At 36.5% G+C, this 20,000-nt stretch overlaps 2 protein-coding genes across 10 annotated transcripts in view; one reads left to right on the forward strand and one right to left on the reverse strand.

Annotated features, from left to right (window-relative positions):
• Nucleotides 1–20,000, reverse strand: part of LOC135198703 (uncharacterized) — a 990,834-nt gene that overhangs the window by 522,936 nt on the left and 447,898 nt on the right. The gene's annotated exons all lie outside the window — the stretch shown is intronic.
• On the forward strand, nt 11,724–19,209 carry LOC135198284 (cilia- and flagella-associated protein 251-like). The gene is made up of 3 exons (XM_064225855.1): nt 11,724–11,947; nt 13,969–14,014; nt 18,928–19,209. Exons 1-3 carry the CDS (start codon nt 11,724–11,726, stop codon nt 19,207–19,209), a joined length of 552 nt encoding a protein of 183 aa, XP_064081925.1.

Raw genomic sequence — 20,000 nt, forward strand, 5'->3', positions numbered from 1 at the left:
CGAAAGATAGCTTCGGTGACTTAATCTAGACAACTGGAGGATATATATATATATATATATATATATATATATATATATATATATATATATATATATATATATATATATCACATACAATAACAAATCGCTTTAAAGGACTTCTGTTTTGATGGGACTGTGACTCATCCAGACACAAGGCCCTCCGTTTAACGAGGGTTCAGAATCGTCTGCTAATAAAAACGATGTCTCAGAACTTTACTGAGTTATCCTCGGTATTCAAATATCTACAGTGGAGTTTAATTTTGACAATATTCCAAGACCATTCTGTAGCACAAGACCCACTGCTGACGAGGGAACTGAATCGCCAGCTGTTGAAAGCTATCAGTCAACTACATTTTTTTGGTTTGATATGGACGGGATTCTGAGACCATTTAGCAGCGAGGCTCACTGACTGACGAGGGATCTGAATATCGAGAAGCAAATCCATAATTATTTATGGGTACATATATTTTACAAAATAAATCTCCACAGAGTTTATTTTGAAATAAATATGGTTACATATATTTTACAAAAACTAAATCTCTACAGTTTATTTTGAAATATATGTACCCCTACATAACTGGGGGATTTGTTTCTCCATTTGAAGACATTCCTACTATGAATATCTTTTAGTTTGAATATTATTCCGATTAAACAGTCCATTTGGGACTTATATATCTACAAAATTCTTTCAAATTTTTATGAGAAATTCTCCGTGCTGAATGAACAATCACCTAAGTCACAGATAGAGAAAGAATGTATCAATATTTCTTGCCAAATAATAGGTGGGAAGGCGTTTAACTTAAAAACCATCGAGTTCAAGAGAATAACACATACACGAAATAAGCAAAAAGAAAAAAAAAAAAAAAATAGTAACCACTTTTCAAAAAAAAGTAACACCGCTTTTCATATTTACCTTCTAGATCGATAGCTCTCAACATTTTTGGGCCCTTGCACCCTTTCAAAATATGTCCAAATGTTCCCCACCCGCCCCCCACCCCACCCCAACCCCAAATTGTCTGCCTCAAAAGGTGCATTCCAGATAATATGCAACAAAATACTAACACAAACAAGCTAGCGGTGAGAAAGCCAAGCGTGACGTCTCAGTAGTGTGAACCAATGCACACGAGTTTTGTGTGGCCCTACAGCCAGTTTGAGCCTGCCAATCTGTGAACACAATAACGACCCCCCTCCCCCCCAAACCCCCCGAAACTCTGATAATCCCCCCGGGTTCAATTCTCCCTTGGTTGAAAGCCACTGATAGCTGAACGATGAAGTAAACATATGAAACAGGAGCAAATATCTAAAAATAGTCCACATTTTTGAAATCGCTAACACTTATTGAATATCCTCCATAACACTGGATATTCCATTCCATTTCCAGGAGAGGAAAATTAAAAAACAAAATTCCTTGTCGTACTCTTTCTCGTTTCTCTGGAGAAGAAGAAGAAGAAGAAAAAGAGGAAGAAGAAGAGGAAGAAAAACTGGATACAGCCGAGGCGTTTGAATTCCAGCCGGATATTCGTTCTTAATTAAGTTTTTATCCGCCTGTGATTTCCGAGAACCGAAAACACCTCGAGTCTCGAATTTGCAGTCAAAACAAAACGCACGCACGTGCGCACGCGGACGACGATAGAGCGATGCTAACGGCTCAATCTTCAAAACTGTGCTTTTAGTTTATAATATTTACTATAATATACAATATATTATACATATATAATATATATAATATTATATGTGTATATATAAATTATATAATATATATAAAGCATAAAAGCTGACAAGACCTACATACAAATTAATAAATTTAATGCAAAATTAACCACAATCACGCAATCATTTTCCCGTCAAATATCACTCACACGCACACACAAATATTAAGATTGATTAAAAAACAAAAATGACACACTGCTTTTATGATGGCAAATATTTTTTTCCATAGCTGTTCCAAACAGTCCTTTGGAACTGAAACAATCGTTAGCATTGTTTCGTGTTTATCAGCATGTTATATAACATTTACAGATTTAAAACAAAACTACTAATAGTAGTAATTATAATATTAATAAGAATAATAATCCTTAGTTTTAATTTTAAATATATGTACATTTACATAACTGTGGATTTGTTTCTCTCCAATTAATGATGAATAAAATGCCATAATAATAAAATAATAATAATAATAAATAAAATATACTAATAATATAATAATAATAATATATTTTATTATTATTATATTATTATTAATTATTATTATTTTGTTATTAGATTATTATTTATTATACAATAGAAATAATAATAATAATAATAATAATCAATAATAATAATAATAATAATTTATTATTATTATACAAATAAATTATATAATATTGTTATCACGCACAACAAACATAGCATTTGACACTTAGCAAAACAGAACAAAATTAAAACGCTCCATTTATTCGAGGAAAAAAAAAACCTGGAATTCCAAACGCTAAACCCAATCACTGAGCGATTAACAATAACAGCGAATACAGAGGAGACGAAAACGAGACAAGTGAAATCTTCTCGCGCAGAAGGATATTTCAGTCTTTCTGGAAGTTTCTGATTTGCGTTCTTCAAGGCATTCTCAGTTCTGAACGGAACGTCGTCCTTTTCAAACCCCTGACGTTTCCTCTTTCCAAGCAATATATACGCGTTTCGGTCATCAGTTTTCCAGTCTGCTTAATAAAGGAATGTGTGAGTAAATTTTATGACCTCTCGTGTAAGTGTGTGTGTGTGGTTTAATTATAAAAAAGGACGCACATTCTCTCTCTCCTCTCTCCTCCTCTCTTTGTAGACACATTTCTCTCTCCTCTCTCCCTCTCTCTATATAATATATAATAATATATATATTAATATAATGTCTATATTATATATATATGTATATATATGTAGTATATATATATACACACAATATATAATATACATATAAATATATATATCACGTTTGTGCGTCCATTGTCATATTTAGACCATCATTGACCTTTATCCAATGCTAGAAAATTACCATTTTCTTCCAAAAATCTAGGTGAAATTTACTAACCGAAGTCAAGCAAAATGAAAAGTGATAAAATTATGTAATTCTCAAGAAAAGAGTCGTAGCGTAAAATAACATAACAACATAATGGCGCATATCAATTGAAAATAGGAAAAGGTCACGCAAGGTGAAATAAATATAAAATCGTGGAATTCAGAAAAACCGTGCACCATCACAACTTTTAAAAAAAAGCGACAAAGTTACTTCGGCGCAGTCCAGTTTTCTGTAGTGTATAATGCTGTATGAGCCATGGCCCATGAAACTTTCAATAATGGCCCGGTGGCGGCCTGTCCTATAACGTTCCCAGACGCACGATGATGGGTAACTTTAACCTTAAATAAAATATAAACTATTGAGCCTAGACTCCTAGAGGGATGTAATTTGGTGTGTTTAATGATGTTAGGGTGAATAAGCAACATAGCAATTTGCAGCCCTCCAGCCTCAGTAGTTTTTAACATCTGAGGGCACAATTTGCAGCCCCCCAACCTCAGTAGTTTTAACATCTGAGGGCACAATTTGCAGCCCCCCAACCTCAGTAGTTTTTAACATCTGAGGGCACAAAGCCAACTGTTAGTCCAGCCTCAGTAGCTTGTAAGATCTGAGGGTGGACAGGAAAAGTGCGGAGAGACAGGGAAAGGCATCTAAAAAAAAAAGGAAAGAGAGAGAGAGAGAGAGAGAGAGAGAGAGAGAGAGAGAGAGAGCAGTGGAACCAATTCCATGACCCTCTCTCTACCTGACAAGGTAAAACATGGGAACGAACCATCGCCATGATAACGTGCGTGGTGGAACGTGTGTCATTACGGGAGGCAATGCAATGAATATTAATGAGGGTTTACTCAAACTTGATAACACGGGCGAATGCGAATGGAAAATAACCGAGGGAAGAATGAGCTGCTGTTGATGTGGGGTTATGGTTGGTCTCTTGTTGTTCTTTTCTCTCTTGGTTGTATATCTGGGAATCACAAGCATAGAGGAAGGGGGGAGGGGGGAAGAGGGGAGGGGGAACAGGGGGGGGGAAGGGGGGGGGAAAGGGAGGAACAGGGAATGGGAAGGTGAGGAAGTATGGGGGGAGGAAGAGAGAGAAGGAAGGGGGAGGAGGGGTGAAGAAGGGAGAGGAAGCGGGGAGGAGGGGAGAGGGAGAGGGCGTAGAAGGGGGAAGGGGGAGGGGTCGTAATTTCAAAACTTAATATCGCAGTAATTACTTCCAGGAAAGATAAATAAAGTAATTTGACTTTCTTGGTGACCAGAGAACAGAATCATAAACACTTCGTATTTAATAACACCTGAGTTAATAATAATAATAATAATAATAATAATATAATAATAATAATAATAATAATACATAAACAAGGACCATCGATGTTATTGCACTTCTACATTCAAGATCAAACTTAGATCACAAGTATGAAGACTTGAAAGTCCGCTCTCAAATATTATGTAGACATTTCAAAAAATTAACGAAAAACTGTTGAAATGTCGGACGTTTTTCTGATGAACTAACCACCACAATTACTACAGAATTCTAATCGTTAGTCTTTAAATTCCACTAGATAATATGAATATATGTGAAATACACGCATGCACGTGTATATACATAATATATATACACACATATGCATGCATATAAGTGTGTGTTTAATTTACCAAGACTTGGTTCGTTTCACTTCAAAACTTAAAATGTATGGACGCAAAAACGACTTCCATGTTTCGGAAATTCAATGGAATTTATGTTTCATCCAAATCAGGCAATGTTTAATTAATAAGATCCATTAACCAGCTTCCTTTTTTTTTTCTTCTTTTTGCTGTGGTGGTGAGGGGGTGGATTTGGGAAATTTTTGAAGTCACGGCTTCCCATTTAAAATATACAAATTTTCATGGAAACTAAAATCCAGTCATATGAATAAATAGACCATATTTATTCATAAATTTCTGTTTATTCATAAGGGTTCTAACCCGAACAATGCTCATAAACACGTATTCATAGTGCAAAACCTACGCATTTTTTTTTCTTTGTAAGATCGAACATATATGAGACGTCCTTTACTCTTTAAGGAAATTCAAACATCACATGACAATCACCGAAGAAAGAAAAAAGAAAACAAATTTCTGCTCTCATCCTCCATAAACCATCATCAGGCACATCAGTAGCATGATTTCGCATGATGGATGTAGAGAGAGAGAGAGAGAGAGAGAGAGAGAGAGAGAGAGCTTACATCTTGTTCGGGTTGCCCCAGGTTCCTCAGTGTGAGGCACCTCTAATGTCTACCAGAGAGTTGCTAGTGCATCTTCCGGTATATTTTGCATCTTCAAATCTTGGATGGTCTGGGATGCAGCTTAGATATTTGTCGAGCTTGTTCTTAAACACATCTACGCTCACTCCTGATATATTCCTCAGATGAGCTGGCAACGCATTGAATAGACGCTGCATTGTCGATGCTGGTGCATAGTGAATTAATGTCCTGTGTGCTTTCCTTATTTTTCCTGGTATAGTTTTGGGCACTATTAATCTACCTCTGCTTGCTCTTTCTGATATTTTTAGCTTCATGATGTTTTCGGCAATTCCTTCTATCTGTTTCCATGCCTGAATTATAATGTAGCGTTCTATTCTCCTTTCTAGACTAAATAATTTTAAGGATTGTAGTCTTTCCCAGTAGTCAAGATCCTTAACTTCTTCTATTCTAGCTGTAAAGGACCTTTGTACACTCTCTATTTGTGCAATATCCTTTTGATAGTGTGGGTACCATATCATATTGCAATATTCAAGTGGACTACGAACAAATGTTTTATATAGCATAATCATGTGTTCAGCTTTTCTTGTTTTGAAGTGCCGTAACAACATTCCCATTTTTGCTTTACATTTTGCCAATAGAATTGCTATTTGATCATTGCATAACATGTTCCTATTCAACATCACACCAAGGTCTTTAACTGCTTCCTTATTTGTGATTGTCTCATTATTAGGTCCCCTATATGCATATAGCTTTCCTTCTCTGTCTCCATAATTTATTGATTCAAATTTATCAGAGTTAAATGCCATCCTATTTACCTCTGCCCAATCATATACTTTGTTAAGGTCTCTTTGTTGTGCGTTCCTATCTTCATCACAAGTAATTTCTCTACTTATTCTTGTGTCATCGGCGAAACTACTCACTACCGAGTCCTTAACATTACTGTCTATGTCTGCAATCATAATAACAAACAGTAATGCAGCTAACACCGTACCTTGTGGCACACCGGATATTACCTTAGCTTCAACCGATTTCTCATCGTTTGCAATAACTATCCGTTTTCTGTTGTGTAAAAATTCTTTTAACCATCTTCTTACTTTATGCACTATCATTTTTTCTAATTTCCTTCGCTAATATATTGTGATCTTCCTTGTCAAAAGCTTTTGCAAAGTCTAGATAAACCACATCTGTTTCATTTCCGCTTTTCATATTTTTGTATATGTTCTCACGGTGGACTAACAGTTGGCTTTGTGTACTTTTTCCGGGTACAAAACCATGTTGTCCTATATTAAACAAATTATTTTTTATTAAATGTTTCATAATATGTTTCTTCATTACCCTTTCATACACTTTCATAATATGTGATGTTAGACTCACAGGACTATAATTACTTGCCTCTAGTCTTGATCCACTTTTGAAAGTAGGGGCAATATATGCTAATTTGTGCTCATCATAAATCTTGCCTGTATCTATACTTTGTCTTAATAATATTGCAAGAGGCTTTGCAATAGAATGAACTACTTTCTTTAACAAAATAGCAGGGACACCATTAGGCCCAGCTGCAGCACCATTTTTAATTTCATTTATAGCCTGCACAATATCAGCTTCATTAATATCTATGTCTGCTAAATATTCACTTTTCGTCCCTTACTTCTATATCATTATCTTCATTATCAATTCTAGGGGTGAATTCTCTCTTATATCGTTCTGCCAATATGTTGCATATTTCCTTTTTTTCATTCGTTAATCTCCCTTCAATTCTTAGAGGGCCTATTTCTATTCTTCTTTTATTCATCTTTTTCACATACGAGTACAATAGTTTGGGGTTTTGCTTGATATTTACTAGGGTTTATTCTTCCAAGTCCCGTTTTTCATTTTCTTTTGATTGTATAATCTTTTGTTCTGCATTTTCTATCTTATTTTTTAGTTCGATCACTTCCCATGCATTTTTTTCTTTCGCAAGACCTTTTTTCCACTTTCTGATTTTCTGGAACAAGATCCTTCTGTCTCTTGGTATGCATGACTGATGTTTACTTTTCTTTTTCGGTATAAATTTATCCACTATTTTCTCTAATATTTTATATAATATCTCCGTATTTACCTTTATGTCATCACTTACGAAAATGTTATCCCAATCTTTGTTTAATTCTTCATTTATTTCTGACCATTTTATATTTCTACTGTAGAAGTTGTATTTTCCATATCCTTCCCACTTTTTCATTTCTTGCTTATCTCTGTTTTCACTTGCTTTGGAATGGACTTTTAATTCTATGACATTATGGTCTGAAATACTCGCATTATAAACTATTATTTCTTCAATTAACATAATTCACCTCGTTCACAAATACTAGGTCTAAAGTATTTTCCTTTCTTGTTGGCAGGTGATTTATTTGTTGAATGTTGTATTCTAGTAGCATATCTAATAGCTTTTCGAATTGCCTCTTATCTTCTGCACTATTATTACTCTCTTTTTTATATGTATAAATACAACCACAATCTCCTATTCGTTCTTTCCAGTCTACGAAAGGAAAGTTAAAGTCTCCAGATAGGAGAATAGTCCAGTCCTTGTTATTTCTACATATATCATCCAATTTTTCTATTATTGCGTCAAACCTTTTAGTATTAGGGGGTCTACATATTACTATGTTCATTAATTTTTCAGATTCAAATTCTACCGCTATTAGTTCACATTCTGAGTTACTATATTTCTCATATATTTTTCCATGTTTTTTGTCTTTCCCATATATTGCGGTTCCCCCTTGATTTCTATTTTTTCTATCTGATCTATAAGTTTGGAACCCTTTTATTTGATCATCATTCCCAGTCTCTTGGGAATACCAGGTTTCACTTATAATCATTATATCTATTTTCTTTTCAATTTGGGTTGCTTCTTCTAAGTACTCTATTTTTCTCTTTGAGATACTCGTAACTAAACCCTGCGCATTCATCAATATGATGGTTTGCGTGTTATCTCCTTCATTTAATATGGGTAATAATAAGGATTTTCCTACGTCTCTTTCGTGTTCTGGTATGTTGTTCTTTTCTTCATTTCCAGAAATTCTGACATTAAAAAATCCAATCTACAATTTTCTCCATATCTGCAATATCTCCTAGCATCATGCATACAGTACTTATCTCTTGAGCTGTAATATCTTGGAGCTGATGCTTGGAAATTCTTTGCAGACTCTCCATATTGCGGTGATGGCTTGTTTTTTCCTTCACCTCATGTTTTTTGTTCCTCTCTATTTCTTCTATGAAGAAATAAATTACGACATGACAACACAAAATAAAATCCCGAAGAATCTCTACCCAGATCTGCACACTGATGGGAAAGAGGAAAAATAAACAAGAAAGACAAAGTCTGCATCCTGTTGAAAAGAGGGAATTGCAGATTTGGAGAAAGATGTTACTACAAACATCACAAGGTATGTCACAATTATGAAATCTATGGCAAATGTGCATACCTAGACGGCTATGAGGATGATTGCAGAGATCTGCATCCAAAAATATGCAAAAACCTAAAAGAAGGAAAGGGATGTAAGTTCGACAAAAAATGTAAGTATATGCACCTTGTAGCCATGAATCTAAATCAATTAAATAATCAATTAAATAATAAAATCCAAAATAGGAATTTCCTATTTTGGATTTTATTATTTAATTGATTATTTAATTGATTTAGATTCATGGCTACAAGGTGCATATACTTACATTTTTTGTCGAACTTACATCCTTTTCCTTCTTTTAGGTTTTTGCATATTTTTGGATGCAGATCTCTGCAATCATCCTCATAGCCGTCTAGGTATGCACATTTGCCATAGATTTCATAATTGTGACATACCTTGTGATGTTTGTAGTATCATCTTTCTCCAAATCTGCAATTCCCTCTTTTCAACAGGATGCTGACTTTGTCTTTCTTGTTTATGTTTCTTCTTTCCCATCAGTGTGCAGATCTGGGTAGAGATTCTTCGGGATTTTATTTCGTGTTGTCATGTCGTAATTTATTTCTTCATATGTATGCTGCTTGATTGCCTCATATGTAGTATCAATGAGTATCTCTGCATCCATCCATACTATTGTCTTGTTCATTGTTTTCCTTATTTTTTTCTATCATTTCAGTTTTGTTTTCTGCTCTTCCATTTTCCTCTTCTTCTTCTTCCTCTTCCTCTTCTTCTTCATCCTCAACTATTTGTACATTCAGTCTTGATTTAATAACATTGTCTATCCATGATATACATGTTGAGCAAAGTATTCTGGTATCCTTACTCGTATTTTGCATTACTTCAGCACATTGAGGATGCGTTGGAATGTTGCATGCAGAACATTTTCTGATCAGGTTTTGTGGATTAACTATGCTATACCACACCTTACAAAGTTTGCATGCTTTTGGCATTCTTTTTCTTATTGCATCAATTAGTATATTCACAATGTTCACCTTATTCATTTTCTTTGTCGGAATATGTTGATTGATGTAAATTTTCTTTATGAGTCTCATGCCTACTTGGATTTTATTTGGAACTTCTTCAATTATGTTGAAGATGTTTTCTGTTGATTTGTTCCAGTTTGAAGGACCATATCCTTCTAATATGTCTTTGAATGCTTTTGTATCTTTTTGATTAGGGCTGTTGTTGATCTCATAGATGAGAAATGCCACCTCCCTTCCTGCTACCTCAGCATATTGCGAATCTGCCAGACACGCAAGATTTTGCCATTTCCTTCCACAGTTGGAACTTACTGCTATCTTGATCTGATTTACAATATTTCACTTGATAAACTAACTTAGTAGACGCTTTATCCTACTATTTTCACACTAATCTTATCACCGACAGTTCACGAACACTTCTAGATATTTTAAAAATTCTAGGCGTATGTTAAAAGCGTGATATCTGTTGATTAATCAGACTGTGCGTGGGTACGTCTCACCAAGCAAAAGGGCACTACTCGAGAGAGAGAGAGAGAGAGAGAGAGAGAGAGAGAGAGAGAGAGAGAGAGAGAGAGAGAGAGAGACTTTCTAAATCAGTGCGTCACCAGCTCGCATACTGAGAAAAAGAAACATCGGTGGGAAATGATAATCATGAAAAAGGTAACGATCAAAAACACTTGATCACAAGTGATACCTAAGGTCTTTAATATTTGGCTGTGCATCCTCTCTCTCTCTCTCTCTCTCTCTCTCTCTCTCTCTCTCTCTCTCTCTCTCTCTCCTTTGCCTTTGCATTCATTGACATTTTCCAAAGGAATTTACTACGGACAATACAAACACACACACATATGTATGCATACATGTATGTGTTTATATATATATGTATGTATGTATATGTATAATTATCCACATATATATAATTGAGCAATTTATTAAAAGCTAAATACTCACTGTTTTGGGCTTGCTAATTTCTGCCATTCATTCATACATACATACATACATACACACGCACACACACACACACACACACACACAATACATATATATATATATATATATATATATATATATATATATATATGAGAACTTATCCCTTTCTCTACCAAAACCACCATATATTCTACTAGTATATCTGAACTAATTTTTGCGTCTAAGCACACTCTTATTCATAGGGGTTCCATTACAACGCATATTCACACATACGTTCCCATAATTCCTTGAAGAAAAGTCAGAATAATTATCTTATAATCCGTTAAAAGTGCATAAAAGATTTGTTATATGTACAACTTCTTAAGAAGATACGCAACGCGAAAGCCATATGCTGTAGAACGTTATAGAAGAAACACGAAAAGACTAATTATCCTACGGACGCGAAAGACTTAATCCTTTCCTTGATAGAAGAACGTAAAAAAAATGATCAGGTTCTAAAGGAACAGAATTTGAAAAGAAGTTTTAATGGAATACGAACTTCCAAGATCAGCTTTGTATCCAGACGTAAAAACCACTAAAGAACATTTGCACATTTCATTACAGTAAAATATACAAATGTTAAATTCAGTAATTATTTCATACGATCAATGTGAGTGATAGAGAAAAAATAAGAATACAATGAAAGCACAGTTTGCGAAATCATTGCGGCAATAAATGACCTACTGTATACACGAGGTCATTCTTTATCCTGCTCGGTCATATTTCCATCCAGGAGGATCTATCTTCGAGTCTAAGAGTCTCTCTCTCTCTCTCTCTCTCTCTCTCTCTCTCTCTCTCTCTCTCTCAATTTTTTCTAGCCTGATCTTGTTATTGCCTCTCCCAGCTGCCATTCCGTATCAAGTATATCTCTCCTCCCTCCCCCCTCCCCTGCCCCACCTCCCCTCCCCTCCTCCCCCTGAAGCGTCGTCCATGGCTACATTAATTTTCCCACAGATATACTGTAGTTAATTAGAGTAAATCTTTCCCCATTGTTTCCCCAACATAAATCCCCCTCTTCTCCGAGCCTGAGAGACTAATGGCCGTCGTTATTGATGTCGGGTGTTCCCTCTTCATATTTTTTCCCCTCTCCCTCTCCCCCCTATCTCCCTCTCCCTCCCTCGGTTCATCACACACGAATGGCGGTGGTGGCGGTGCTGATGGCAGTACTCGCGCTCATAGTGATGACAGTAGATGCTTGCCGACGGGAGGTTCAGCCTCCTCCTCCACCTCCTCCGGAAGAATATACATTCCGCAACGCAGGTGGGGGAGCCATACATTTTGCCTAGATTTTTTTTCTTTCTTTTTTTCCCCGGCGTTGCCTGATTGCTCTCTCGCAGCGGGCAGGCCTCAGGAATTGAGTTGCATGTGGCGTTATTGTCCTGCATGAACAGATATATATATACGTAGGTGCACATACGCAACAAACAAACAAAACAAACATCCACACACACACACATACATATATATATATATATATATCGTATGTGATCCAGAGAGAGAGAGAGAAGAGAGAGAGAGAGATAGAGAGAGAGAGAGAATTACATATCTGCGGACGAATGTTAATAAGGAATTAAGAATTTTTCTCCAGAAAAACGGCCATAATATTACTACTCGTTCTACCACCAATCGTTTAATATATATTAATATATATATATATATATATATATAATATATATATATTATATTATATATATATATAGAGAGAGAGAGAGAGAGAGAGAGAGAGAGAGAGAGAGAGAGAGAGAGAGAAAACGCCCCGCCTTACAAAATCCTCGCACAATAGTGAGCGTGATTAAGAGTAATTTCAAACGGTGCTAGATATATATTTAAATAAACACACAAACACTTAAACTGCCCAGTTCTGGCCACCCCACCCCCTTCTCCTAAAACAAACCCACTCAATCACAAACGCCCAAAAACGCGTTGCGCGTCGCATATAAAGAGCCTCGCACGTCACTGCTATTCATCCCTGCGACATAAAACGCATAATGGCCATTTATATCAACTCCATAAAAAAAAAGCATCTGCAAAACCATTTGGATGACGCTGATAAACGCAATTACATATAAATGGAACCGTTCTCAATGGACGACGAGAGAGAGAGAGGATTCACGTCCGGGCTCATTCAGAAACGCAGCTTTGAAGCGTCATTATTTTGACCAGGGCCGTGATATCAAAACTATAAGCGGAGTATTAAAATGGAGCTCCCAAGTCTGCAACTGACTTCCATTTCGGAGATGCAAAAGGAAAACCTGACGTTTGTGATATTATATATTATTATACATAAATTATTTCGTCAGATTGAATCGGGGCCTCTTCAATAAAACGCGGGCAATCTTCATGCTTCTTTTCACAGCTTGCTATGTCTGTCTCCATCGTATTCATGTTTCTTGATTAAGAGAGAGAGAGAGAGAGAGAGAGAGAGAGAGAGAGAGAGAGAGAGAGAGAGAGAGAGAATTACTAAAACTCCTAATTCTAAGGACAGCAATAGTTAGGTAGGGTATTTAATTATCTAAAATTTTTAATTTTCATTTGACTTACTGAGAGAGAGAGAGAGAGAGAGAGAGAGAGAGAGAGAGAAGGCAAGTAATCAAGCTCCCAAATTCTAGAGACACAGATAAGGTAATTATCTAAGATCTTAACTTTTTTTTGAATTACTGAGAGAGAGAGAGAGAGAGAGAGAGAGAGAGAGAGAGAGAGAGAGAGAGAGAGAGAGAGAGAGAGAAATAATAATAATATTAATTTTAAACAACCACAACAACAATAATAATAATAACACTAATAATTATAATAATTTTATATAATATTATACATGTTGCATTTATAATATGATTTAACTAATACCATCACTAATATTAGATAGTGCCCTCAATAACGCTCCAAGGTTTCATCTCAGCACTGTATGAATTAGAAGGGTAATTATCCCTTACATATTCTGTACATCCTTACTAACGTCACCCTTCTGCATCCATATAAAGACTGCCACGATCCTAATCAAGCAGTATCTATTACCAATGATCAAGGTGTATATCATATCCAGCTATAAATGCGTGAATAAATAATCCATTTATTACCAATTAAAATTAAATGAGCACGTTTCCCACACAAAAATATCTAAATAAAAAATAACAAATATAACTTTGAACTTCCTGCCTTCACGGTGGTCCCAAACTAAAGCAAATGAGTGCATTGTAGTCCAGGGTAAAAATCAGTGTCAAAATAATTTTTTTAATATAAAATTTTAAATCAAAGTGTAATGAACCTTAGCGCTTATGTGCAAGCGAAAGTGGGTCACAATATAGGCCAGAGACTCAGCAGAATTACCAAGTAAGTGACATTTAAGTGGCATAACACATACCTCTGAACATTGGAACTGAAGTAAAAATTTTCCCCTATGAAAATAGTTCCTTTTATTATTATTATTATTATTATTATTATTATTATTATTATTATTATTGGTGAGGAATCCACAGTGGTTTAGATGTAAGTATTGAGAGATTGAGGAGAATCGAGCAGGTTCTCGAAAGAGCTTGTATGTATATATTCTTATTTTAACACCACTGTGGATTTCTTCACCATTTTAGTGACTCATGATATATAATGATATTATAATTATTATATTCTCCTAATGTACATCTAAGGTCTCTTATTTTCGCTTACTCGGGGAGTAGGCCTAAAAACTACTTTGTTGTTGCTGTTCGCATTAAAAATACAAGAATTTTAGAATGGGATATTTATGATTTATTTGTTAGAATGGACATGTTCAAAAATAATGTTAAAAAAGTGTTCAAAAATAAACAATAAACAGTAGAGAAAATTATTTCTAATAAAATGCAACGTATTTATTTTAATTTACATTGGCGAAACAATGCTCTATTTGACCATAGACTTTAGCACGTTTTAATCGTTAAAAGTTATGAACATAATATTCATGTCCCGAGTAAGCTGGAGGTCAAATCACGCCTTGTTTCCAGATAAGTAATGAAAAGTCTGACTAAATACTGAAAGTTTACTAACGCTATACGAACGGACATCAAATGGCATCAATTAACCAATCAAAAAAAAAAAATAAATAAATAAATAAATAAAATACAGAAGGCTGTTTACATCAAGTTCAACAAAATAATAAAATGTGCTAATACAAAATGTTTGAATCCTAACTACAAAAATATTAGAGGAAATGTGAATAGATTCAATTCTTGGTACCGAATTGTGATCTGGAAATCAAATTCTAATCGATAAGAGGATTTATTCTCAGTTATCTTCGTGGAACTATTCTGTAACGTCTCACACAACAATATATATATATATATATATAATATATAGTATATAATATAACATATATATATATATATATCTATATATATATATATATATATCTATATATATATATATATGTATCATATATAATATATATATATCATATTATACACAACATATGCATATAAATATATATATATTATATATATATAATATATATAAGATATATATATTATATATTATAATATATAATTTATATATATATATATATATATCTATCTATATATATATATATTATATATATAGATGTATATATCTATATAGTATATATATATATATATATATATACGAGGCGTAATCCATAAGTGAGAAAAATTCACTTAAAAAATAAGCTGAAAACTTCTGAGGGAAAAAAAAACAAAAAAAAGTCGCGAGATTAGCAGACGCCATTATATCTTTAGCACAAACATGTCTCATCCCATAAAGAAACAGAAAAAAAAACCTGCCTCACGAAAGTCGTGAAAAAAGCACCGACTGGAGAAAAGACGGGGAATAAAAGGATCCAGAGAGAGAGAGAGAGAGAGAGAGAGAGAGAGAGAGAGAGCTAGCTTTAGAAAAGTAATCTTCCCCTTCCATTGAGATGCATGTCAGTGAAAAATCTCATTTGTGATGAGAGTCGAGATGCTTCATTGAGCCTGACAATAAACAGGGGCTTTTTTCCGCTTTTTCTCTCTCTCTCTTTCTCTCTTTACAAACACAAACATAAACGTTGCACAAACACACGGGGGCAAGAAAAAGAGAATGAGGGTAGGAGGAGGAGGAGGAGGAGGAGGAGGAGGAAGGGAGGTGAGAGGAAGACCTACCAGACTGGGTTGGGGACTTGAGGAAGAGGAGAAGAGGAGGAGGAGGAGGAGGAGGAGGAGGAGGAGGAAGGGAGGTAAGAGGAACACCGACCAGACAGGGTTGGGGGGCTTGGGTTAGGGAAGGTTAGGGGAGGGTGGGGGAGGGGATAAACAAGACCAAGACGACCTCTATTCAAGTATCTTAAGAGGTCGGATGAGGAAGTCGTGATAGCATGTTTACCACGCTAGTTTACGCTCCTTCACACACAAAGACGGCCTTCGAATGGCCTCCGGTTATGTCGAAAAGACCCTCTCTCTCTCTCTCTCTCTCTCTCTCTCCTCTCTCTCTCTCTCTCTCTCTCTCCCAAGACATAAGACACACCGTCTTTCTTTCTGCTCATTTGTTTCCTGTTTGTGTTGTCCAGTATGTCTGTCTCAATAGTGAATGTCAGCTTATTTCGTTTGCAGTCATTTCGATTACCGGATAATTTCCTCTCTCTCTCTCTCTCTCTCTCTCTCTCTATGTCACAAGACGATGTAAACTGCAGCAGTGTGGAAGAGTTTAAAAGAAAGCTAGACGAAATCATTAGGAGGACACTGTGAATGAACATTAAAACCTGCTCCTGGAGAGATAAGTGAGCACACGACGTCTCCTCGGATGGACTAACAAGTCTTTGAGACATCCTAATCCTTGTAACTCTCTCTCGGATACGCAGACATACACACCCATTGCATAAGAATTAAAACGCTCCTCTGCAAAGATCCGAAACCTTGAGATATAAATGACCGTGCCACAGTAATCATTTCCAACTTTCTAAATTGCAATGAATATGGAGTTTAGCCAAAGGCCAAGCACTGGGACCTATGAGGTCACCCAGCGCTGAAACGGAAATTGCCAGTAAAAAGCTTTGAAAGGTGTAATAGGAGAAAAATCTCGCAGTTGCGCAAGAATCTTGTTAGTAGAGGGTGGAAAGTAAGATGGAAGAAAGAGAATATGAATGAAGGTACAGTAAAAGAAATGAAAGAGGTTGCAGATAGGGGCCGAGGGGACGTTGCAAAGAACCGTAAGTAATGCCTACAGTGTACCAGGTGACATGCACTGACGGCACTACCTTTCTAACGTGAACATGAAGGGCATTCACATTCCGACAACTGTTTCTGATGAAAGTTCCCGCAACGACTTTTTGGGCGAAATATAAAAAATTACTTTTGTTTGCTAAAATGAATGCGGCACTACATCGGTTTTATAACAATTGATTTCTCAGGTCGTATTTGGGATTTTGTAGAAAAGATAGCGTATATCTATCGTGTCTATTTTTAACAAATTTCGGACAATAAAATCTGAGAATTCGTTAAGTTAGTCAGAGGCATTTCAATGGTTTTACCTATAGGGGAATTTATTTCAATGCACGCTAAAAATAAACCTGTTTATTGGTATAGAGGAACGAAAGCCTCTGTAATACTTAAATAAATTATACATCATCATCATCATTATAATAATAATAATAATAATAATAATAATAATAACGTTGACACTCTGCAGTTTTTATACTGGCGCACTTACACCTAGTAAATTTACTATTAACTACGTTATTGTTTACGAAAATGCAGCTGCTGATACTGTCCCTTCACACATAGGCAGGATGTACGTTCCATCTCTCCTGAGGGATACGTATTTCAAAAGTATCCCTCAAGAGAGATGGAACATACATCCTGCCTATGTGAACTCTCTCGAGAGAGACTGAGAGTTTCCAGCCCTGTGACTGGCTTATAAACAGCCAATCAGGAGCGTCGTAAGATGCACAGGTGATGTGAATCTACTATAGTTCTGCTTTTACAGCCACTACATTTTACGACAATATGAAAACTGAAATGAAATTTGCTGCTGATGATAACGATGCAGAGAGACGGACACTAAATGAAAAGCAATCAAATGAGAGGCTATAAAACAGAGAGAGAGAGAGAGAGAGAGAGAGAGAGAGAGAGAGAGAATGTTGTTGACTGCCCAACAACCCCCAGTCTGGAGATAGGGTGAAAAACGTATAAAGGAGAGAGAGAGAGAGAGAGAGAGAGAGAGAGAGAGAGAGAGAGAGAGAGAGGAAGCAGGAATGCCCAAATATCCCCAGATATGAGTGAAGGCGTGGCAAGGAGAGAGAGAGGGAGAGAGAGAGAGGGAGGAAGAGGAGAGGAGAGAGAGAGAGAGAGAGGCGAGAGAGAGAGAGATAGAGTTTGATGCCCAAATAAGATAGAAGGAAGGAGGGAGGGAGGAGGACATCCCCCAATAGGAGAAGGACGTTGGCAAGAGAGAGAGAGAGAGAGAAGAGAGAGAGAGAGAGAGAGAGAGAAGAGAGAGAGAGGTTCTAGCATACAACTAATAAAACTTTCACCCTCTCCTCCTCCTCCAGAAGTTGAGGAAGTTTTTGTGTGTGTGTGTGTGTGTGTGTGTGTGTGTGTGTGTAAATGGCACCTCACAAGCGAGCCCCTACACCGACGCCAACTGTACCGTTTGTGATGTTCAACCACTAGAGACCCGACTCTTTTTGACCCATGCCATTAAGTTCGAATTTGTTACAGAAAAAAAACTACTAAAAATGTCTAATCTCTTTACCTCCTATTCATTAACTTATTAAATTGAATTTTTCTTTTTTTAATAAGTAAGATCTCCTATTCCTTCCGTATTTCCCCTTACCTCACCTTACTTCTTTCATAATGAACACCATATTCTTTGGAAGCTCGAATTTCAAGTTAGTGGCCCCTTTGGTGGCCTGCTTCCATATGAATGGGGTTCACCTTGTGAATAATAATAACAATAATAACAATCAGACCTTGAAAGCAAATAGCATTTAATATAATTAAAAAATCCTCATAGTAGCACGAGTCTTCAAATGGAGAAACAAATCCACAGTTATGTAAATGTAAGTATATTTAAATCTAAAACTTTCAGTATTGCTTTCGGGAATCTGTTCGGTCCGCCTCACTGATAAGGGGGACCGAACAGATTCCAGAAAGCTATCCTTAAAGTTTTGAATTTAAATAGATGTACATTTACATAACTGTGGATTTGTTTCTCCACTGGTTAATATTTCTGATAAATGTCTATCATCTCTTGTTTTAAATCCTACGTTCGCGGTGCTCAAGTACATAACGGAGGAGGAGAGGAGGATAGAAGAGAAGAGAAGAGAAGAAGAAGAAGAGAGAATAGGAGGGGAGGGGGAGAGAAGGAGGAGTGAGGAGGAATGGAAGAATGAAGAGGTAGGAGGAGAGGAAGAGGAGCCAGGAAGACGAAGAAAGGAGGAGCAGAGGACATCTACACGAAGGAAGATGGAGGAGGAGGAGGAGGAGGAGGACCAGGAGCAGGAACAGAAGAAGAAGAAGAAGAAGAAAGAGAAGAAGACGACGAAGCCGACCATACCCTCGTAATATCTATAATGCGGTTGACGTAGGGGCCTTCTGCCCTTCTCCACTTCGATTCCGAAAATTGTCAACCGTATACATACACTATACATCTATACATACGCATCCGACGTCGCGTGCGTCGAGCGCGTCATAAACATGATTTCTGTGGCGTCTCGGATTTCATATATGAAAGTGGCTGGCTGCGAGACGTCGGGGATAAATGTACCGTATTGGAAATGTCGTGGCACAGGGTCTGCTCCGCATCGGTGCCATTATGTGAGGGGGGACGTTTTCGATTTTGTTCCTCTTTATTTATACAACGTCCCAGAATAAAGTACTTCAGGTAATTGTGTTCTGTAATGTACTGTAGTAGATTCACATCAGCCGTGCATTTGATGTCTAGGCCAGACCCTTACTACGCTCCTGATTGGCTGTAGATAAGCCAATCACAGGGCTGGAAACTCTCGAGAGTTCATATAGGCAGGATGTATGCTCTACTTCTCCTGAGGAATACTTTTGAAAGACGTATCCCTCAGGAGAGGTGGAACGTACATTCTGCCTACGTGAACTCTTGAAAAAGAGCTGACCCGAAGGATTAAATATTTATTTAGGAACCAATTGCTTACTTAGCGACGGGACCCACAGCTTATTGTGGGATCCGAACCACATTACATCGAGAAATTAATTTCTAATCACCAGAAATAAATTCCTCTGGTTCCGCATTGGCGGCAGCAGGAAGAGAACTCGGGCTATGAATTTGATAGGCGAGTACGCAACCCACTCGACCAATGAGGAACTATAGTAGATTCACATCA

Source organism: Macrobrachium nipponense, chromosome 22 (assembly GCF_015104395.2).
Source record: "Macrobrachium nipponense isolate FS-2020 chromosome 22, ASM1510439v2, whole genome shotgun sequence".
Taxonomy (NCBI): Eukaryota; Metazoa; Arthropoda; class Malacostraca; order Decapoda; family Palaemonidae; genus Macrobrachium; species Macrobrachium nipponense.